The sequence below is a fragment of the Capsella rubella genome, unplaced genomic scaffold, assembly GCF_000375325.1.
Source record: "Capsella rubella cultivar Monte Gargano unplaced genomic scaffold, Caprub1_0 scaffold_2, whole genome shotgun sequence".
NCBI classification, from domain to species: Eukaryota; Viridiplantae; Streptophyta; class Magnoliopsida; order Brassicales; family Brassicaceae; genus Capsella; species Capsella rubella.
Genome location: NW_006238922.1, coordinates 12,892,628 through 12,915,662, shown reverse-complemented (window position 1 = coordinate 12,915,662; position 23,035 = coordinate 12,892,628). Strand labels below are relative to the sequence as shown.

General features: G+C 35.6%; 5 protein-coding genes across 7 annotated transcripts; 2 read left to right on the top strand and 3 right to left on the bottom strand.

The window, feature by feature from the left end:
* Window positions 1-2,178: 2,178 nt before the first annotated feature.
* On the bottom strand, window positions 2,179-2,926 carry LOC17896288 (membrane-anchored ubiquitin-fold protein 5). The gene is made up of 3 exons (XM_006302889.2): window positions 2,740-2,926; window positions 2,489-2,662; window positions 2,179-2,397 (listed from the first exon to the last, which is right to left on the bottom strand). Exons 1-3 carry the CDS (start codon window positions 2,867-2,869, stop codon window positions 2,342-2,344), a joined length of 360 nt encoding a protein of 119 aa, XP_006302951.2. The 5' UTR covers window positions 2,870-2,926; the 3' UTR covers window positions 2,179-2,341.
* A 1,006-nt stretch (window positions 2,927-3,932) lies between these two features.
* Window positions 3,933-6,626, top strand: LOC17895587 (RHOMBOID-like protein 8). Of its 3 annotated transcripts, none has more exons than XM_023787999.1 (7): window positions 3,933-4,362; window positions 4,791-4,954; window positions 5,053-5,216; window positions 5,309-5,577; window positions 5,673-5,799; window positions 5,913-6,046; window positions 6,389-6,626. In XM_023787999.1, the coding sequence occupies exons 1-6, from the start codon at window positions 4,052-4,054 to the stop codon at window positions 6,033-6,035; spliced, it is 1,158 nt and encodes a 385-aa protein (XP_023643767.1). In that variant the 5' UTR covers window positions 3,933-4,051; the 3' UTR covers window positions 6,036-6,046; window positions 6,389-6,626. The 3 variants fall into 3 exon arrangements, with proteins under 3 accessions (XP_023643767.1, XP_023643766.1, XP_006302667.2); XM_023787998.1 differs by having other exon boundaries at window positions 6,355-6,626; XM_006302605.2 differs by lacking the exon at window positions 6,389-6,626 and having other exon boundaries at window positions 3,935-4,362; window positions 5,913-6,299.
* A 4,771-nt stretch (window positions 6,627-11,397) lies between these two features.
* LOC17895198 lies at window positions 11,398-12,865 on the top strand. The gene is made up of 2 exons (XM_006302499.2): window positions 11,398-11,968; window positions 12,237-12,865. The coding sequence occupies exons 1-2, from the start codon at window positions 11,600-11,602 to the stop codon at window positions 12,822-12,824; spliced, it is 957 nt and encodes a 318-aa protein (XP_006302561.1). The 5' UTR covers window positions 11,398-11,599; the 3' UTR covers window positions 12,825-12,865.
* Window positions 12,866-15,665: 2,800 nt separating this feature from the next.
* LOC17896183 (auxin response factor 17) lies at window positions 15,666-18,920 on the bottom strand. Its single transcript, XM_006301954.2, has 3 exons — window positions 17,612-18,920; window positions 16,444-17,133; window positions 15,666-15,945 (listed from the first exon to the last, which is right to left on the bottom strand). Exons 1-3 carry the CDS (start codon window positions 18,695-18,697, stop codon window positions 15,940-15,942), a joined length of 1,782 nt encoding a protein of 593 aa, XP_006302016.2. The 5' UTR covers window positions 18,698-18,920; the 3' UTR covers window positions 15,666-15,939.
* Window positions 18,921-20,727: 1,807 nt separating this feature from the next.
* LOC17896198 (probable eukaryotic translation initiation factor 5-2) lies at window positions 20,728-23,031 on the bottom strand. Its single transcript, XM_006302221.2, has 2 exons — window positions 22,938-23,031; window positions 20,728-22,459 (listed from the first exon to the last, which is right to left on the bottom strand). Exon 2 carries the CDS (start codon window positions 22,214-22,216, stop codon window positions 20,924-20,926), a length of 1,293 nt encoding a protein of 430 aa, XP_006302283.1. The 5' UTR covers window positions 22,217-22,459; window positions 22,938-23,031; the 3' UTR covers window positions 20,728-20,923.
* Window positions 23,032-23,035: the final 4 nt, after the last annotated feature.

The window sequence follows — 23,035 nt, the reverse complement described above, 5'->3', positions numbered from 1 at the left end:
CAAGTGAATCAGGCAATAACACACTAATCAACTTGCATTTATAATATTTCGCAAATCAAAACATTTTAAATTGAAGGAAAGAGTAAATTAGTACTACTAGTTGTTATAGTTATCATTGTCCTTGTTTTTTCATTCAAGTGTAAACATGGATAACATGTTTTGATTAGGAAAAGAATAAAAAAGAATCAATTGGGATCCAAATAGTAATTTTACTTAATATCTGAATGATTTGATGTTGAAATTATATAATTTAAAGTGTCTAAAATATCTGATATGTGGGCACTTCTAAGCATAGTGCTAAATCTAATTTATCTAGACAAAGGTGTTCAGTCAAATAGTACAATTCATCTGTGTACTTTAGAGTTAATAGTCATCTTAATAGTTTTGGTTGTCATCATTTACGTCAGTAGAAGTTTTAGTTTAATTAGTAGACTAAACAATATAATTCATGACACGAAATTTAACGACATACAAACACATGTTTATTAGTGGTAGGGACTTAAGCACTGTTTCTTCATACAGTGTCAACTTTTTTTGTTTGTAATATAATTTTGCAAAACAACTTTAATAGCAACCACATGGCCCATATATATAATGAATGTAATATCCAGAAATTTAAGAAAGAAAAAAAAACACATACGTTAAAACCACTTGGTATTAGAAAAATGGGAAATAAATGTAATATAATTGCGGTATGGATTTGGGTGGTCATATATATATATATAATCTAATCTTTTGATTTCTGTCAAATGGATGTTTAACTAATTACATTTTCGTCGTGAAAATGAAAGCGCCACAATCGTCTTTGATTTGTTTATATTAAGTTTCCAAAATCCACCTTCGAATGGGGTATAGCCAGTTTTAACGCAAAGTGCTAGTCTGCTAGACTGAATAAGACTAGTGTAGTATACTAAGTGAGTGATTAATTTATATTAAAGTAGAACACTAGCTGATGTTAAAAATTAACTCTTAGTCCTATATATATACGCATGGGTGTTTGAACACGTAAGGCGTCGTGATGCAGATGCAACTACGAGAAAAAAAAGAAACTTAAACTATACGAGCAAAAGAAGAGAATCCTTATCCCATTGTTCGTACGTATTACCCCATTCGCATAAGTGGTCGATTTTTATATATAACACTTTATCATCTTTTTTGGACTTAAAATGTAATCGCCATCATACAATTTATCATGGACATGGCCGATGGCTGATGAGAAAAGAAAAAGAAAATTATCTTACCAAGTGGCTCAAAGGGTTTTGTTAAGACATTTTGTTTTTTTACTGTTTTCTTAACATCAAAAATATTTTGAAAGAGAATTTGCTCCTCTTTTTATTTGTTTTGTTTCTTATAAGCATAGCTTAAGCTTCTTTAGTTATTGAAAAGGTAACATTTTAAGGTTTTAACCTAAAGACCAATAATTATACAATATTAACTATTGTGGTGAATTAAGAGAGTTGGCTAACGCAGGGAGTGGGCTTCATTTAGTTAAAAAGGCCCGTTAAGAGTCATCAGAATTCGATCGCTTTCTTGTCCGGGAAACGTGACATAAATCGAATCGCCGACCATACGGATTTGGTATCTTGAGATTATGATTGAAAGGGGAAACGAACGTCGAACATGAGGGTTTATGGGAACGTTGAGTGGTGTGATGTTGTGCATACCGCATACGTTTCCCGGTTCATGTTATTTTAAGGACTCTGTTGTTGCCACTGTTTGAGCCATTGCTTGGTCAGGATCACATATATTTGAATATGATGAAGGAATCTCCACGGCTTATAAAAAGCATGATTCATATGACGTTGTGAGAGCAAGAAATCGTATTACGAACTTACCATTTTGCCAATTCTTGATTACACCATTTTGGTTTACTGAGTTGTGGTTTACTAGTTTAACTAAGCTGGAAAAGAGAAAACAGAGAAGTGGACACTTGGACTGTACTAAGGGACAAAACTCAACAAAAAAAAGAAAAGGGTCGTTTTCAGAACTAGTCATCCATTAGTGTACTATATAGGTCGATTGAAAGCAACTCATGTTATGTCATACCATCATTTTCTTTACCCATTAACTGAAAGTGGACCTACTGTCCATCTTAAGGCCATGGAATGGTGTCCCTTTCTAATCAAGACTTACCCTACAACCTTCCACAATGCATGTGCTGATTAAGTAGATGTGCAATAGTGAGATAACAAGATTCCAGATAAAAATGCTTAAAGACATACACAGTAATATTTTATCATTGTGGTAATGAAGATTTATGTTTTCATGCGTAATCCGATCATTCTTAAGACTCAAGAGAACTAGTTTGAAGACTAGAAAAATGAAATCATGCAAAGGAGAGCTACAAAATGCAGCATACACAGTGACTCTTCATTGGAGGATCATTCTGCAGTTTCTCTGAACGAACAAAAAAAAACGAAACCTAAACTTTGAGATATACGAAAAGCAAGCACTCAGAGGATTTGAGGAGGAAATGTATGGAAGTTACCTTTTGTCTTGTCTAAGAGAGGAGGACGAAGAACAACATGCATTGTAGTCACAATTCCAGGAAGTTCACCAACAGGTAACGACCTTGCTTCAGAAAGTGTTATGTTGTTCTCAAGTATCTTCCCACCATTGATGAGCTTAACCTCATTTATCATCTTTGGTGCGTTTTCTTTGTCTGTCCACATGAATTCGCACAAAATAATTCAACCTTTCACTTTTTGAACAAAATAGCAGAGAAACATAGATTTGTACCTTTAGGCCATTGAGCAATGATTTTCTCCTTGAGAGACGCAACAGTCATGAATTTACTATATTTGCTCGCACCAATGTCTGTACCATCTGCAAGTCTGAACTTTAACTCTATCCACTCTTCATCTCCCATCTTTTGACAAGATTTTAAAAAATTGGAAGAGAAAAGATCCCAAAGAAGAAGAAGAAAAAGCAGAGTAATGTTTTTTAAACAGAGAGAAAACAGAGTGTTCTGTTGTCTTTAAGCAGAGCAATGTAAAGAAAATAATAATAATTGGGTTTCTTTCTCAATTTTATAATAAAAACAAACAAGCATAAATCTCAAGTTACAATCATCTGTCTATTATACACTTACACGCCCCTATACTATCTGAAGTTACCTTTCAGTGACTTATATAAAAATAAAGAGATTTGCGACGTATACTTAAACCAATTAAGCAAACCAACCGTTACAAAACCTTAAGGATAATTAATTAATCAATACATCACAAGAGTGTATTAGCCAAATAATTAATTAATTGCTAACTTTTAGTAAGAGAAAACAATGTCTTGAGTTAAGCTTCTTAAGAGAAGAAGCTCATTATCAGACAAATCAATCCCATGGTGTCACATTGTTATCTTCTCCAGAGCAAGTAACTTGAGTGAGAACTGAGGTCCACACTCCTGCCACAGACACACACGGAAAAAAAAAAACACAGTTAGCAGCAATCAAAAAGATATCATAAGGTCAGCAAAGAGCTGTAAAACCCTTATCCTTGCAAACTCTATCATCTGCGCAGATGCTTAAACAAACATGTTTATTTGATGCAAATACATACATAAATTTACAACAGTGACACTAACCTCGCGTACTTTGGTGTCTGTCGAAGTATCAAGGTGTTCAGAATTCGGGAACACTGCAATAAACTCACGAGCAGCCACAGGCTGACAAGTAGTTATCAAGATCTTGGGTTTCGTTTCGCCGCTCAGGATCCGATCAATCTCCACCGATTCGATTTCTCCCCCAAACCTGCAAAAAAAAACACGCGATAGCTTAGGGCCCACATTTTTATGGGCCGGATTTGGGCCCGTGGAGATATGATTAGCGTAGCTTAGGTTTGGGATACTGTAACAAAACCTCAAAGATTCTAATTAGGCTCCGGTTTTCCTTTCCTCATGTTTTTAGGGGTGCTAAAATCAAATCAATTCCCTAACCGGATGATCTTAAACGGTTAGCGTTCGGTTTGCTTGCTAATAACATTTTCCCGCTACATTCTACAAAGGTACAAACGAACCCATTCGTCTTCAATCCCTAATTTCTCCCTCACCTTCAACAATGGAGGTTCCTACAGAGCCAAAGACGACGCAAATCGATGAAATCTCTCACAATCTCTCGTTTTCCACCTCCAACGCCGGCGATTCTACCTGGGACAAGATCTCCTTCTTCCGTCACCGCTCACGGCAAATCAAACGAGACACTTGGCTCGTCTCCGTCTTCGTTCTTCTTCAAATCGTCCTCTTCGCTGTAACTATGGGCGTCAACGATTGCTCCAGGAACTCTCACGGTCACTGCGCCGCTAAACTCCTTGGTCGATTCTCTTTCCAGCCTCTCTCCGAGAATCCTATGCTCGGCCCCTCTGCTTCTACGTGAGTAGCTCTCTCGCTGGATCTAGCTTCCGTTTTGTTTCGTCTCTGCTAGTATCTGATTCTGGAATCGACCTCTGGTTGAATTTTTTAGATATTAATTTTGGATGCGTCGTTGCTTATACCTGTGATTTCGAATGCTTCGTTGTGCTCATCTTTAGTACCAGTTACAATAGCTTACGGATTTTGTTGATCTGGATGATAATATTTAACGTGATTGATGAGTTTCAGCTGATTCGTAGTGTCTCAGTCTTTGATTTCAGCGACAAGTTCTTGTTTCCAATTCTGTGTTGTTGTTGTAGAGTGTTGATTTCTGTGGATCTTTTATCTGCTTCTTTTGAGAGCTCTAAATTTGAGGGGAACATGTGTAATTTGGGCTACTAAATGATTGATTTGAAGCTATTGAGTTCATATTTCTTGTGAGTTTGCAGGTTAGAGCATATGGGTGGCCTTTCTTGGAATACTCTGACAGAAAATCATGAGATTTGGCGTATTTTGACATCTCCTTGGCTACACAGTGGATTGTTTCATCTGTTCATAAATCTGGGGAGTTTGATTTTCGTAGGGATATACATGGAGCAGCAATTTGGACCATGTAAATTAAGCCAAATTGACTTAGGTTACTTCAACTTATAATGGAGTCTGTCACCATTATAATCTGCATTTCTTCTACTTTTTGCTTTGCCTGTGTAGTCAGGATTGCCGTGATATACCTCCTCTCTGGAAGTGTGGGTACTCTCTTTGCTGTCTTGTTTGTTCGAAATATCCCATCAATCTCTTCTGGTGCTGCTTTCTTTGGGTTGATTGGAGCCATGCTTTCTGCACTTGCAAAGAACTGGGATCTATATACTGGCAAGGTCAAGGATTTCTCAGTGTTCTTTTCTTTATCCTTGGCTATTTTCTTCTCATACCTTCGCTGATTGTGTTTGTTTTTTGTTTGCTGCTACAGATTTCAGCCTTAGTGATAATATTCACTATCTTCACTGTGAATTTCCTGATAGGCTTTCTCCCTTTCATAGACAATTTTGCAAATATTGGTGGTTTCATATCAGGATTCCTCCTTGGATTTGTGCTATTATTCACCCCACAGCTGAGACAGATGCCTCCATCTCATAAGGGCAAATTGTTTGAAGATGATAGGAAAAGATTCACAAGGCTTAAAGAACAGTTTGACAGACCGGTATTACGGATTATATGCCTGACTGTATTTTGTGGAATGTGAGAATTTCCCTTAAATCTCTTCTTGATCTAGCTTTTTGTTCTTCTCTCTGAGCTCGCATGACATGAGAAACCTATCCATCTCTGTTCATTAGGCTTGCTGGGGTTCTATTAGCAGCATGCTGGGGCGTTAATCTCAACCGTCATTGCCATTGGTGCCGCTATGTTGACTGTGTTCCAACCAAAAAATGGAGCTGCAGCGACATGACAACTTCCTGCGAGGTAATACCTTTGCTGTGACCCTGATTCTAGAATTCAGAGTCTTTATTATATGCGAATCATAGTAGGATTAGTGATTACAACAATGTAAAAGCTATATGTGAATATGATGACAGGCAATGGTGAGTGATGCTCAGTTAACACTAACGTGCATGGCCAATGGAAAGTTCAGGATATTTCCTTACACCAATATCTCACAAGCAAGGACACAAGACCTCTGCACACTCGTCTGCTCTTAAACATGACCAAGGTTTAAACTCCTTTATACATTTACTATACTCACTTCCACACTTAGATAATTGCATATACCAACACTCTCACCTGAAATCAAAAATCTGTCAAGGTTTCCAAACTTGTTATCTTTTGGGTCAATTCTGAAAACTTTTGTAGCCTAGCCTTTTTGATATGGGGTAGTAGGACTTGTAATGAGACGATTGATTGTTGTATTGGTTCTTTGATTCTCTGAAGTCTACTAAGTTTGGTCCCATATGTGGACTCCTCTTCTTGTTGTTGTTGTCTCTAAAATGATCGTAAATATCTATCGAATCTGATATATAGCTCTCTTCGCTATCAATATCATCATCGGTGGTAGCTGAGATCTTTATGCGGCGTGAGATTAGTGGGGAGACTATCCGAATTGAAATCGGAGCACAAAAGACAGAGGATGGAAAGATCAAACCACGATAGTATTATTGCATATCCGAACTATGCGAGATGCTTTCACCCTCCCATACGGATGAAGTATTATTGTTTGCAGAGATCAGAAGAAGATGAAATAGAGAGAATTCTTATTTCTCAATGAAGAAGAAGTTATGCGTGAGAGATTTGATTATATTTATAAGGATAGATATAAGAAAACTAAAAAAAAAGGAAATTGATCATAACGGTAACAAAAAAATTAATGTTGTTTCCTTTTATATATATAAATAGAATTTTTTCACAACGGTAACAAAATTTACATTTTACCATGTATAATAAGAAGAAGAAAAAAAAATTCGCTCACAAATTTATATGTCAAGGTAAGACAGTATTATTCGAGTTTAATTACTTTTTTTTTGTCATCAATTTAATTACTTTTTTTCTTGGAACACAACAACGAGTTTAATTACTTAAGGTGAAGAATCAACTATTAAATTCATAGTCTAAGGGGGGGATCAAGAGAAGTCTCTGATGCTTATATTGTGCACGAAAGAACTGATTAAGGCTAATTAAGGCTACTCAAATAGAGATGATGATCCTGAAACATTCTTCAAAAAAATATATTATGCATTCAGTCTTGCAGACAGTAATATATCCAAGTTTATGTTTAAGGTCCAAAAATATATATTATGCATTCAGTCTTGCAGATAGTAATATATCCAAGTTTATGGTTAAGGTCCAAAACACAAGTGATCCTTGTCCGGCATTTAGTAGAAATGCAGAAACTGTAATTTAATTCTAAAATATGTTTTAATTTAAGTGCATATTGTAATAGCTATATGAGAATATGACATGAAATGCTGAGCTCGATCAGTTAACACTACCGTGCATGGGCAATGAAAAATTCATGATATTTCCTTAGACCAACACCTCACAAGCCAGGGTAGAAGACCTTTGCGAGCTCTTAAACATGGACAAGGTTTCAACTCCTTTACACATCTACTATACTCACTCCCACACTTACATAATTGCATATCCTAAAACTCTCACCTGATATCCACAAATCTCTTAAGATTCTTTGGTCAATTCCGGGAACTTTTGTAGCCTTAATGGATAATTTGTAGTGAGACTATTGTCTTGGTTGTTGATTCTATGAATCTGAATACTAAAAGTCTACCAAGTTTGGTCCCATATGAGGACCCCGGTAGCCACATTAGTTTCTTACAGAAACTTTGCACAATCCACATCATATCTACGCACACATGACACACCAGTAAGTATAATACTTCAGCTTTCTTTTTTTTCATTTAAATGTATATACTTCTTTTACATTTACATGCTTTAGAAAGAGTAATGATTAATGATAGATAGGTGTGGCTTTGTGGGTGTAGTAGAATGAGAAGAAAAGGGCCGACCTTGACACATACATACTATAGATAGGGGGTCACTCAAATTGATTACTATTATTTAAAAGAATTTTGAAAAAAAAAAATAGAATTGAGAAATGTGGTCATCATATTAAAATAAAGACATTGTATATATATATATATATCAAGACGAAGCCCATACTGTGGACCTTAACCTCATCAAGCTACTCAACTGCCTACTACATATCTCTATTGGTTTAATATATTACTCCTATATATACTCACTAAATATGCATTATACTCATGTTTGTTGATCTGTACAAATATTCCTTGCTATTTTATTTAAGTATCAATTTACTCAATGGATGTCAGATTCACTTTTGTATTAAGCATTGTTGATTTGTTGTTTCAAACTGATTTATAGATTTCTTCCAAGGTAACGAACTCGGTTTATATAATTCAATACGATAATGCTCTTGGGGATATATAAAAGTTAAAAAGCCAAGGACCTACTCGGTTGTGTAATCAGTTGACTTTATCCGGTTAAGAGGGAGAGGGATGTGAAGCCACCAGAATTGGAGTAGAAGAAGATGGTTTTGTTTTTGGCAGCTTTATATCTAAAGTGTTGGACTTTGGAGATAACCCACAAACCCAACTCAAGTTTGGAACTCCTCTTGTTCAAGATGTTTTAGCATCTTCTGGCACACAAAAGTAAAAATTAATCAAACATTCTTGCTTTGTTGAAGAAACAGATTTCTAATTTTTCTATTTCCAATATGTATATAAAAACTGAAAACAGTTGTTACGCTCACCCCAATCATCTTTTCTTTTAGTTCATATATAATATATTGGTCATTAAGATCGAGAATTTGGACCACATCAACAAGTGTTAATAAAAATCAAACTACAATTTCCATGTGCATCAATGATATTTACACGAAAGCGGAATATTACAACCATTTAACGTTGAAAATGGCATATACCTTTGCATCCTAATTTCGGCTCAACACTTTCACTTTTTATATTTTTTATAGATGGTATATATAAATGGGCCGATATAAAACTTTACATTAAGTAGCGGTTCTTGACAATTTAAATAATCAACTCCTCCATCTTAATAATCTCCACCGTCCGATCTAAGGATTAGTGGGGAATGCTTATCAATTATTATTAACTTATCACCTCGCACCCTTATTTGATTGTTTTATTTTCTGTGTTAAAAAGGTTCTTTAGACCTTGATAACTTGATTATTAAGTCTAGTAGTATTGATTATATACATATGGGACTTAATTCTCTCGTTAGGTAAAACGGGTATAAAGTTTTGAAACTTTTTACCGTTCCTATATACTCTTTTTCCTTCTTTCTCAATCGAGTTTTAACAAAGTCTTACAAAAAAACTTTTTGTTCTTACTTTTCTTAAACATTTTACTGTTACCAATAATACTATATGATATCTAAAGACTATCACCAAGAAAGCACTAAATATATATATATATATATCTCAAAAGGAAGTAACATATGAAATGGATGACGGAAAGAGAAGTAAGGTATGAACCAAAAAAACAGGTGTTTCCTTATCTCAAGCCATTACTGAGATGACGAAACATTCTCACATATCTTCTACTACTACTTTACTTAAGTCTTCTCTATCACTGGATATCGATCGCTGTATACGTTACAATATTTGACTTACCACACATTATTTAGATATTATGTTCTTTTATATATCAATATTCCTACCAATACCATCATCATCTTCTATTGTTTTCCTGATCTTTTTTTCTTCTTGATTTGAATTTTGATATATTCGCTTTTTATATATATAATATTCTTTGCTATATGATCAATCAATTATTGATTCTTTTGTCTGTTTGATTCGTGGACAAACATTATTAAAATGTGACAAAATATAAAATAAGGATTGACAAAATAAAATAAATAAGGAGGTAATCGCGAATCAAAAAAAAAATAATTGAGTCGCCCGACGCTTCCATTAGATTTGATGGCCCCCTCTCTCTCCCACACCTCACCACTCAAATTTTCACATCTGATTTTTTGTATACCCAAAACAAACACATGCATGATTAATATGGATGAGTCTCTAATTTGTTGACCATAATATGTTTTGGACTCTTGCTTCATTGATACGAATAGAGAACATTTTTTCTTGTCCTACTACAAGGCCACAAAAGATATATGTGTATAGACACATATATTTAAAACTGTTTTTGTCCAAAACTATTCAAGGATTTGGCCTTCGTGATTGTTTTCTTTTTCACGATATTACGTATAATTGAAGTATCAAAAAACTGTATAGAGATGATTATAATTATATAGCATTAATTTGTAATTTAGGATTATTAATTAGAGTGTGTGTACGAATAATGTAACTAAAAAAAGAGTTAGAACATAAACTTAAACGTACAAAAGAGTTGAGTATCATTTACGCGCCGGCATGATAACGGGAATAAAGCTATTTTTTATTTCCCTTTTGCCTTAAACTAATTTTTTTATCCGATCGACTTATAAAAAAAAGTATTTTAAAATACACAAGTACTACATATATTATTTTTCTTGGTATCCGCCGTCGAATGGGTCCGAAATACCACTTTGGAGGTATAACTTGATTAATTTTATTTTCATTCCTTGTATACTTGTAGTTACACTATATAATACTTAATTACTTATATACATGAAAGAATCTAATTGCTAGGCAACATTATCTATGTTGATCTGTTGAGCCATTAGCATTGATTTATATACTAATCATCCAACAATCAAGTTTATTTGATAATTTTATCTTGTTAGACCACATATAGACATATAATAAGTGTTATCCTATTAGGTTATTGGTTACAGAACATATGTAACTTACGGCTGTACACGTATCATTTAACTTTGGTTGCGACTTGCGAGCATCCAACTATTTTTTTATACTCACAAATAAGATAGCATGGTTTATAACTTCTAAACCAAATGAGTATTTCATTGTTTTTCTTTTCTTGTTGACAAGTATAAACTGGTAAAGCATGATATGGTATTAGATGCTCTTGTATAAAAATGCTAAAACCGTATACTAAATTACACTAGTAATATTCGATTATTCATGTACTCAAAGCATGCATGATCATTATTCTTTAGTTTCTACTAATCATCAATTACTAGAGATTTTATTCGAACAAAGAATCTATCTAAGAAATCCCAAAGCAGAAAAAATGAAAGATATAATAAGTAACTTGTAGCTTCTAGAAACGTAAAAAAAAACTAGTATTATTATCTAATGATATTTATGTCTCAAACATATCAGAAAAAATGATGAGAAATAATTTTCTTCTTTTCCCTAAAACAAATATTAATATTGTCTATATGATTTTCTTTCTTCAAAATCCTCTTGTAATATGCCTTTGTGTTGTACTTTTCCAAATTTCAACTCTTTGTTTTATTTTCTGAATACAATTTTGATTTTCTCTAAGAAAAAAGAAAAGAAAAAAAACTGAAAAGTTGAGATAGTAGCATTTTACCAATGATCATTTTCCTCCTCTATAGGAAACAACCATCATAGCTTTAAAACAATCACTTTCATCCTTACAAAATCTCTCTGCTCCTTCTTCTTCTCTCACTCTCTTTTCTTTTTTTTTCATTGATACATAGACACATCCAAATCCCTCTATATAACCTTTTACTTCTCTCATCCCCCAAAATTTCTCATCAGTCCACCAAACACAGAAGAAACTAGAAAGAGACTAAGAGTCTTTCATTTTTGATTTGGTAAAAAGGGTCAACAACAACAATATTAATGGATCAGTCTTGTACAAACTCAGTAAATGGATTCTACTCGTTTCTAAACAGATCAATGGAAGATCTCGAAAGGGTTTACCTCTCCGACAACTTCATGTCCCTGCAGTTCCTTCAGAGAGTGATCTGTCTCCTAAGAACCTCTCACTCTCATCTCACGCTTCTTGTCCAGAAACTCAACCTCCCTGTCGGTGACAAGTGGCTCGACGACTACATGGACGAAACTTCCAAGCTTTGGGACGTTTGCCACGTCATCAAATCCGCTCTCTCCTCCCTCGAAAGCTTTTGCTCCTCCGCTATCTCCATCGCCTCCACTCTCGACGGCCACTACCACCACCGTCGCCTCCTCTCCCCTCAGATTTCCCGGCAGGTAATAAAAAAGATACGAAAAAACATTGTTTATTTGTTTTTGGACTGTCTCAAATTATTAGTAGGTCCTAAGTGCAAACTTTTATATTAAAAAAAAACTATCAAACAACATTTATATATAATTCATTAAGAATTTAGGTGAAAGGGCTCTAAATATATTCAAAATTGATTTTTTAAAGAAAATAATATGAAACATCTTTTTGAGTTGTTTTTTTTGTTTATTTGCTTAATCTTGAAAAGTTGGAATATATAAAGTTGATATGGGACAGGTGATACGAGCGATATCTGGATGTAGGAGAGAAGCGGTGGGGATAGAAGAAGAAAACAGAGCATTACTGGAGAATCGGATTCAAAGGTTTCCTTTTTGGTCGAAGCAAACGACGGCGATGGAGTCATCCAAGATACAGAACGGTTTCAGCGGTTTCCGAGGAGTGATGAACACGATGACGAACATGAACTCGCTGCTCCTCGTGATCTTGATGCAGGGTCTTGTTTATTACATCCCCGGAGACACGGGGACGGCAGCGACGGGCACGATGATGGCGAGGTTAAAGCAGAGAGTGGCGGCGGAAATGGAGAGGATCGGGACGAGGAAAGGGATGATGATGTACGAGTACAGGAGGAGCAAGACGGCGATGGATGAACTCAAGGCAGAGCTGGAACGGCGGTGTTGCGGCGGAGGAGGAGGAGAGGAGGAGGCGGCGGAGAAGAGGTTGAGAGAGAGAGTAGAGAGTATGAAAGGAGATATTGGGAGTTTGAGGAATGGAACAGAGAGTGTCGTTGCTCAGATTGATGACTTGTTTGATGATATTGTTGATGGTAGGAAAATGCTTTTGGATTATTGTAGCCACCGCTGAAACAACAAACTCTCACATAAAAAGCAGTTTTACTTAGCCTTTTTCTTTACATGGAAATCAGACTACTCTTGTTAATCTACTACTCTGTTTTTGAAGTTGTATAATATCTAATCCAAAAAATATATATATATATATAGGTTTCTACTTTTATTATTCGGAACAGAGAGTTTTAATAACTACAATATGGTGTGACTCTTATGTAGAAGGAAGTTGAAATTGTGAAATTGTAAAAGAATAGTTTTCAAAGTAAAAGATGATTCCATGTATACGAACGAATGTTGTAAGGAAGTGACTTTGACGTGGTTGTGGTTGCTTTTATTTGAATTATAGAGGAGAAATTGACAGCAAAAGAAAGAAAAAAAGAGTTTGTTTTCTGTGACAGTTGTCTATAAATACGGAGAAGAGTTTTGCAGGGAAGATTGAAAACAGCAAATGATTAAAACCTGAGGATTCTGACTTTGATTTGACCTTGATGCTTGACAGAGTGAGTTGGAGACAAAAGCATCTCGTGCTCTTCTTTTTCTATAATGTGTTTTTTTTTTTTTTTCTTTTTTCTTTTTTTTTGTGCTATGGTGTTTTTTTTTATCCTCCAATTTTTTTATCATGTTTTTCAAACCTTCAAACCATAGTATTGTTCTTGTTGTTTTCATTTGTTTTCTCTATTCCATTTGTTACCAATTCGAACTCTAAACCAGAGAATTACTGAACAGCTAAGATCATTACCAGTATTTTTTTTTTGTCAACTTACTGAACTGATAATTTTAGAAACAAATAGTATATGAAATAAGGTATTATTAGAAAACATAAATAATTATAAAAGGATATGGGAGAAAGAGAGGTCAGCATCATAAAAAGAAAAATCAATAAACAGAAAAACCAAAAGAAAGTATGATAAATAAAAAAGGCTATTTGGAAAAAGTGGTTACCATAAAACTTCAGTCAGTCAGGCTTTGCCTCTTACGCCGACAACACCACACCTCTCTTCTTCTTTCTTTTTTTTCACACTTTTTTACCAATGCACAAAAAAATTCACTCACCCACTTGTTTAATTCTTATTTTGAAATTAAACATTATTATGTATTTTGTTTTTGTACATCGAATCATTACATTTATTTTATTTATACAAGAGAGATATGATTGAAGTCAGAACCAGGAATGATTTGTGTTTCCCCAAAACGTAACCATTTAGTAATACTCTCAAACTTTATTATTTACTTTTTTTTTTTTAATTTACTCTCAACGTTTGCGTTACAGGCTGTGTGTGACTTACAGCTAAATTGTCCAAGAAAGGGTTCTTTGTATCTTTACCATTTCAGGAAACTTAATATCAAGACCTGCGGAGTCCACTCTCCCAAGTACACACACACACATTGAAGTTGAACTATCAGATTTTGATATTTTTACGCTCTTACCAAATTCACAATATACACTACAGTAGTCAGGGGCGGACCCACAGCCAAGATGGTGGGGGCAGCTGCCACCAGCAAAAAAAAAAAATATATATATTAAAAAATTATTAAATATTATTAAAAAACAAAATCTGCCCCCACCAAAAAAACTACTTTTTATCTTTTTTTTTTGGGAAAGCCCATTAACCCATGTACTAAAAAATATATATTAATATATAAGTTAAAGACTTACTAATCTAGACCTAATTTTTTGTTATTTTCTTCTTCTTTAATCCTTTGTTTTCTTTATGTGACAACAAATCAACAACTATCAATTTGTGAGTTTATTTTCCTGATTTTTTTTACAATCGTTTCTATTATATAAGCATTATTTTTTAGTCAGTTAATTTTATTTAATCAGTTCAAGCTTATAACTATGTTTCCTGGAAAACATTATATAGGTTTTTATGTTATACATGACTATATTAGTTTTTGCAGTGATAATTGTTTATATGTTTATTCTATGGTTAAGCTTTTATGGAAGTTTGTTACATAATTTATAAATTTTAAATTAATAAATTTTAAAATATAAGTCTATAAATTCAAAATTTTCTAAATTTTTACATAATAACATGTTTTTTTTGTTTTTAGTTATTTGAATATGTCACAAATGAAAATGTGGTAAAAAGGTTTCAATTGTTAAATGAGCGTCTGAGTGGTTTTGTAAGATGTTTTAAAGTTTTTACATGACAATTTTATGTCTTTTATAATTTAGTATTTGATAGTTTTTTACTATATTTTTGCCCCCATTGAACAAATTTTCTAGATCCGCTCCTGACAGTAGTTAAACATAATTAATAGGGTTTTTGAATATGAGATGAGTGACATTGATGAGCCAAAGCCTAGTTAAATATATATACTGTGCGCCTCCACTTGGTTTATGAGATAAGATCTTTCGATGTCTTTTGCATTTCTACTCCATCGGCCAATAAATAGTAAGTAGTCTTATTAATTGCTGCTAATCAAAACCAACCTAATCCTAATACCTAATAAAACCAAACCAACCCTAATTAACTTACTGTCAAATAGGCACTGCTACTCTATATGTTCCGTTACGACGAAGAACAGAAAGAGTCAGAAAATTTGTAGGGACCTTTGGGAGCTTCCTTCATTTATTACTACTAGTCTTTGTCTTTAGAGGAATAAATCATTAATGGTACTACGACGTAGTATTTGGCAATTTTGTTTGTTTATCTCATTTATTAAATCAATTAATCAAAAGCCAAGAAGAACAAACAAAACAGTTAATATATCTCTCTCTCTCTCTCTCCGGTTGGCGCAGTTAACTTAGATTTCATCAATAGAGTAGACCCATAGCAAATATAGGGATTGTCTAAAAGCATCTCAGAATTTACTTTACTGCAATGACGACACTCTTAAAAACATGTCTAGGTAAAACAAATCCAGACAAATTTACCCCAATATTGTAATAGTTAATCACGATTAGGAGAGAGAGCGAGATGTTCATCAATTGTGTCTGAGAAATTGGTAAAAAAAAATGTTTAAAAAAAAAAAAAACCAGATTGTCACGTGGCAAAGAAAGAAAAAAAAAACACCAGAGGAAAGTCAAATGCAGAAACACCAGACATATATATATATGATAGTACTACTATTTTACTTGTGACTTGTGATATTCCAGTGAAGATCCACCACTTCTTTCACTTTTTTTAGACCTGTTAAACACACACACACACAGCAAAACAACTTTAAGTACAAATCATTCCAAACTTGAGATGTGCAACATTATATTTGTTTCTAACCACAGCTGCAAGCTTTTCGCAGAATCAAGATTGTAACGGAACCATACAATGCTTTATGGACTTGTATAGTAATGCATATTGTTCAGATGGATAAGGAGCTCATTTTATGTCCTTCTAATGCTATATGAGACCAGGAATGACAAGAATAACTATCTTGATACATATCTATGATCAAATGGGAAACTTTCAGCTTTGAAGAGTTAATCTAAGTAATGTTTACATTCCATCCAATTCCAATTACCTCAAGGAAGAGATAGAGAGATAGTTTACACAAGTTATCCAATGAGTTTCTTAGTCTATAGTATAATAGTTAATCGGGAAGGACGAGATTATTAGCTTGTGCAAGATAGTAATAAAAGCATTACCAACTGATTCAATAGATTACTGTTCTTAAGAGAGATCAGAATATACCTTGGCAGATATACTCTGCGTGGCTGTTGGAGTGCACCTAGAATCTTCACGGGTTCTGGGACCATGTGTCAAGGACAATTGTGTTGTATTGTCGCTGGACTCTTTGCTGCCATCCTCTTCACACAAGCCAGACTCTGCAAGGCCACTCTCAGAAGGCTCCTGCACCGTAATGGTCTTGCCAAATAACTTAATCGAGTTAGCTTTTGCTGTATTGGGGACTCGGTTTCCAACCAGGTCATTTCCAGAGGACAGATTAGTGCTGTTACTATTTGGCGATAAGTTGTCTGATGGCGGACTTCCAAAATTCTTCTCAGTCGACACTTTTCCCAACCCAGGAAGCGGACTAAAGAAGTTATTGGTGGATAACTGAGGAGGATTTTCTCCAATGAATCCGGTTGGATTGTGAGACCCAAATTCATAATGCCTGGCTCCCTGCATGCCAGCAGGAAATGTAGTATACGAGTTCAAAAAGGGACTTGAATCAGGTGCTGCTGCACTAGACAGTCCTCTTTGAGGAGGATAGAGGATTTCTCCGTCATCTCCGCTCAAGAACCCTCCGGTTTGGGGATACTTCAACCTCTTTGCTGGAGGGAAAGTGGGATGAAGTTGAGTTGCATTTGCAACAATTTCCACTTGCCAAGGATTCACCCTCTTCACGTTTTGCAGAATCTCAGGTTCATCCCATGTGATCTAGGCAAGTTCAAAACAAAGAAATGATTAGACTAAGCAGAATGTCCTGACAAAATATGTGTATCTTAAGATCAACTCTAGTTTATCAAACACAATGTACAATGTGTGACCAGAAAAAGATGATGAAAAGCATCTCCACATCACAGAAGCTAAGTTCAACACAAGATCAAGACCTTGCTACTTCTTTTCCATGATTTCTTTGTGGAATTAACTAATCCTGTTTCCAATACAATCATTTTTCATATGAATTTACTAATCCTGTTTCCCATTCAGGAATACTTTGATTTCAAAACAACACAGCAATCTAAGCATAAAGCAACGAAAACATCACATTTCAGATCCCCAATTGGCATTTGATTAACCAGATTAAGACTTACTCCTGTAAGTCTTGCACACTAGAGATATAAGATCGATTCTAAATTGTTCTCAACATCAGAGAGACAAAAGGAGCAAAGACCATTAAACAAACACCATATACCTGAAGCTGTTTCCAAGGGGATCCACGCCATGGACCAGTTTCCTGATAAGTAGAGGAAACAATGCCTTGAAACCAAGTGATCCGGGATGAATCCTCAGTCTCCATAGCCATCTTCACCCTCGTGCCAGGAGTCCAGAACATCGACATGGAGGACTCAACATCCTCAGCTCTGACAACAAAATCGGACCATCCAGCAGTTGGATAATACACCACTTCGAATGATAAACCCTGAGCTGCTCTATTCATAGCCTCAGAGACAGCTTCAGGAGTCAGTTTGCCTTTCCCAGTCCTCCTGAACATCTTCTTAGCACTTCCGTCATCTTCCTTAGCAAGGGCTCCGTTAATCTGGCTGTAATAACCGTTGTACTCATCGCCGCCGTAGTAGCTGGTTCCTCCGCCGTGATTTGAAGTGGGTGTTCGCCTCACACCGATGAACATCTCATCGGCGGATTTCCTCATAAAGACGACCGAATCCCCAGCGATAAGCTTCTTGCTGTTGACGAATTTGCTCCAACCGGTGGTTAACAAGTGACGCCTCGGTGTACCGCGGTAGATATGCCTGAAATCCCAGACAGAGCCATGGATATCGGTGATGAAGAGCTTCTGGACGGGAGGATCTGCTAGGAAATCAAGCGGAGGAAAGACGGAATCAGCACAGTAGCGAGGAACGGAGAAGCCACCACCATTGTTAGCATCAGAGGGAGTAAGAATCTTGGCAAAGGTAGTGACCTTGTTGTTATCATCAACATCGCCTTCGTAAGCAGGGAATCTTGAGAAATTCGTAGGGGCGAACTGGTCCTGTGACATCGGTTGGAGAAGGAGGTGAGCGAAGACCTCATCGGTGATCGGATCGGCGAGCAGCTGGATTGAAGAGATGCGACACGGAACAGGCGAGGTAGAGGGAGGGGGAGAAGAGCTGAGAGGGGAGGAGGCGCAACAGTGCTCGACGTGTCCCTGAGGGAAGTAGTAAACCCTAGAGTAGAGTTGAGGGATCTGAACGGATGCACCGGCACAAGCGCGCCAGATCGTGGGATCGACTCCGCGGTGGAGGATGTCACCGGCGGCAGATTCCGACGGCGGTGACATAGGTGTTTGATTACACTGTAACGAAGTCAGCGAAAGAAGAAGAAGAAGAAGAAGAAGAAGAGGTAGGTACTGTTAGGTGTTAGAGAGAGAGAGAGAGAAGGAGAGAGACCGTAAATATGTCTGAGAGAGAGAGAGAATTGAAACGGGCAGAGAAGGGAAAGCAAAACGAAGGGATAGCGATTTACTGTTACGGTGCTCTCTCTCTCTCTCTCCGATTGGATTTTTTTGATTTTGCTTTGATTTTTTTATTTTTTTATTTTATTTGTGAGAGAGAGAGAGATGAGAATATTTTACAGTTTTATGCCACACGACAACAAAACTTTTTCAAGATATCGCCACTAACCTGCTCTTCTTAACCGTTCGATCTTATGCGCGTGAATCTCACTCTCTTCTTTTCGCCTCATTTAATTTGATTTTTTAGGTTCAGTTAATGATGTTCTTTTTTATCCCCCTGTTGTTTTGCGATTTTCTTATGTTCATTATTGCATCTTTTCTTGGAACGAAATCATTATAATGTTGCTTTATTTATTTTCCTTGTGTTATAAAAAATTAAAACTTAAAATTAGTGAATAAATAACCCAATTTAATGAACTAAAATGATTAGAGGAATAATAACAATTATACTTCTCTACCTTGTAAAAGGGACTTAGCCCTTTGATTTTTTTTCTTCTAGAACAAAGAAATTTCAATGAAGTTACCTTCCCTTAAAAAATTGTAAAAATAAATTAAATCAATGTTTTAGAATGAATTATAGCAATGTTAGAAAGACAAAAAATAATAATAATATGTGTTATAAATAAGACCATTTTTCATGTTTTGAGGAGGCATAGTGGAATTAAAATTTACAATGTCTATTTTTCAATTTAGATAAAGGAAAAAAAATCATTACGTTGTTTGTTGTCAACATTTTTTTTACTTTTTTTTTGCTTTTTTCTTACAGATTTTTTTTCCTTGTTTTGTACAAATGAAAATATATTGTTTAGTTTGTTTCTCTACAAAATAAAAGAAAATCCAAAAGGATGAGTTTTCAAATTTATCTTGTTTTGTGCGGTTGCAATTAGCAAGCTGTCTTACTTTTAATCTTTTTTTGTTTTTAATTTAAGAAGAAGATAATTTCAGAGAATCTTTTGAGTCTTTACTTGAAAACCGATTGTATATGGATATTAAAAAAAGATGCCTTTCTTATTTTCCCTTTTTCTGTTAATATTTTGTTTTCTTTTTGCTCACTGCGCGTGGGGGAAATCATACGGTAGCCCTTTAAGAATGTCTGTTGTGAATTCATTATTTTCTTAAAACTATTTATATATCTTCTTTCCCTTTTTTAATAATAAAAATATAAGAGACATTCTTTATGACTTTATGTGATTTAGATTATTATACTAGAAGTTTTATTTATTTTGTTATTCTTTATCTCTTCAATATAGTTTTTTTACCTTTGCATGAGCAAGTAAAATAAAAATAAAAAATTATAAAGGGACCATTTTTTTTTGTACTGTTATAATTTGTAAATGAGCAAAGCAAGTTGGTCTTTTTTTTTTCTTTTTGTCACACAGTTGTCTTTTATTTGTTCAAAATGCCTTTAAAGGCAGTATAAAAAAAAAATCGATTTCGTCATTATATATCTTTTTCGTAAAGTTGGACATCAATGGCGCGTGGGGAAAGCAGATAGATGGGTGGCCAGTTAAAGAATGTTTGTTGTGCTTTTTTATTCTAATTTAAATTTTATTAAATTAGTTTTTCTATTTACTTATTTATTTGACTCCGTTTCTGTTACTTATTTATTAAATTAAATTAGATAGACGGGCCTCTGCTTCTGTTTTTTTCCGATTTTTTCTTGGTTGACAAAAGGCCCACTATCACATCATCGTAGATTCTCAAGTTTAACAAATGACCCAATCATCATATTACCAACAAGTCAAATGACCCAATCCCAATGCTACCTTCCAAGTAATAATATCATGTAAATATTTCCCAAAAGTCGTCTTTCGATACGAGCCATGAAACATCGCCACAAAGATTCAAAAACCATCAATCGCAAACATATATTTATATATCACCCAATAAGTCCGCAGAGATATATAGATTGTAATAAAAACAAGATATGCCCAAAAAAGAGAAGTCTGATAAAATAACTGACGACGAATAATTTATGAGAAATCCCGCAACAACCAGAAAAAAAAAAAAAAAAAAAAAGAACACAGTCAAGGGGAAAAGAAAAATAATGTCTCAATCCTCCTCCTCGGACTCGGACTCAGCGCTCTGGAGCCACTCCACAAAAGGCTTAACATTCTTCCAAACCGGCGAACTTTTCTCGACTCCTGTCAGACCCTTGTTGTACCATTCCAACACAAACTCTTCTTCAATGATGTCTTGGTCGTACAATGCTTTTAGAACCAGAGCCACTTCTTTCACCGCTTCTTCGTTCCCTTTCTTTCCACAGAATGTCCCGATTGAACTGAGAAGATGCATCTGTGATCCATCCTCTTGGATTGTTGCTGCAGCCGCTATGTAATTCTTCTTCTTTGCCACTTCTTTGGCGAATCCCTTGCCCACGCCTTCAAAGAGAGCATTGAAGAGTGCGTCCATGACATCCTGTGGAGGATCAGAGAGAGAGGAGATGAAACTTTTGAGCTCACTTATTGGTGACCCTTTCTTAAGATACTCTTTCATCTCCTGCACAAGATTCTTCTCCTCTTGCTGAGGATTCTCAGCCTCCTTCTTCTCTTCTGCCTCTAAAGCAGTAAGCATCACCAATTCAGCAGTTGCAGCACTCAACTGTTCTTTCATTCTTTTCTCAGCAGCTTCTCGGGAAGTATCGGTTTGCCACTGGACACCATCATCATCGTCTTCATCCTCATCCACCTCCTGCACATTCTCTTCATGCTTGGGGCTTATATCCTCATCAGAGGAATGGTTCTTGGACGCCTTAGAAGAAGCATCCTTCCCGTTAGAAAGTGCCTTCTTCTTAGCCTCTTTCTTCAGTCTTCTCTGCTCCTCGTCAGCTGCCTCGCCTTCTTTAAGCCTCTCCTTCTCAGCTTTCCTCATTGCTTTCTTGTCCTTAGCTCCCTTCTTCTGCTCTGGTGGGTTCTTGAGGATGAAATTAGTCAACTTGTCCCTCATGTCAACGGCAGAGATAAACCCGCAAGCAGCACACTTGAGATTGACCATCTGCGTCTTTGTGATAATGATCTCGGTCTCAGGGTTTCCACATCCATAGCACTGGACATACTTCTTAATGAAATTCTCGAGAAGAGCAGCAAGCTTGGACGTGTTGTGTGCTCCATTAACAAGGGATGTCCCAGTCTTCTCGTCAAATTTGGACTGGGCTCCAAGCTCACAGCCAAAGTACTTGGTGGTGTAAGAAGCAGGTCTGGCCAAGGCCTTGGCAATCTCGACATTGTTGATAATGTTGGTCTTGATGCCATTACCTTTGCCTTCAGTCTTGGTAACCATCTTAGGCATCTTGTACCTGTAGAAGGCATCGTTAGCGTTGGAAGCACCAATGTTCTGCAGCGCCATCTTGGAAAGTTTGTCTTTTCTTTTTAGCTGAAAAACTGGTCAGAGAGGGGAGGGGTCTCCGGTTTAAAGATGCGAGAGACTAAAGTGATGGAAGAACTAGTAGTCCTTAATTCTGGATGTAGGACAGTGTTTTCCAAGCAACCAGATCGACAACAAAACGGAGATATCTTGTCAGACATAAAAGAAAGCTTCAAAATTCGATTCTTTGGTTCCCCACTCGCAGGTCCTGTAAACAAAAAACACCTGAGAAAGAAACAATGAACCAAAAAAATTAGAGTAATCAAGGTAAATCTCACACAATATCAATATACCACAAAAACTGAATCAATCACCATTAACGTTACAGACATAGATGAACTGCAAACACTAGACAAAACGAGAGAAAGGAGTAAGGCGTTATAAACAAAATTTAAAGCACAGATTTGTGTCAAACCTAATCAATCTCTAAGATTCATGAATCCTAATCGAAACCCAGAATTGAAATTAAAATCGTTAGCTCAAACTCAAATCAGATAATGAAGATTTCAACGCTTAACGAAAATCAAAACAAAACCCGTCTAAACAACGCAAACCAACAAACAAATCACACAAGATTGAAACACCAACAACAGCAACAAACAAAGAAATCTCGAAGAATATAGCAGAATACCTAAACACACGACTTGAGAAATTCTTAACAAAAAAAAAAGATGGGAAGGATCTGGGAGAAATAGATAGATACCTCTTAGAATCGAAGAAGACGATGAATCAAAAGTGATTGACAAAAAAAGGATTTGGAGATTTCTTAAGAGAGAGGCGTTTGGTTTAAATAAGAGGAGA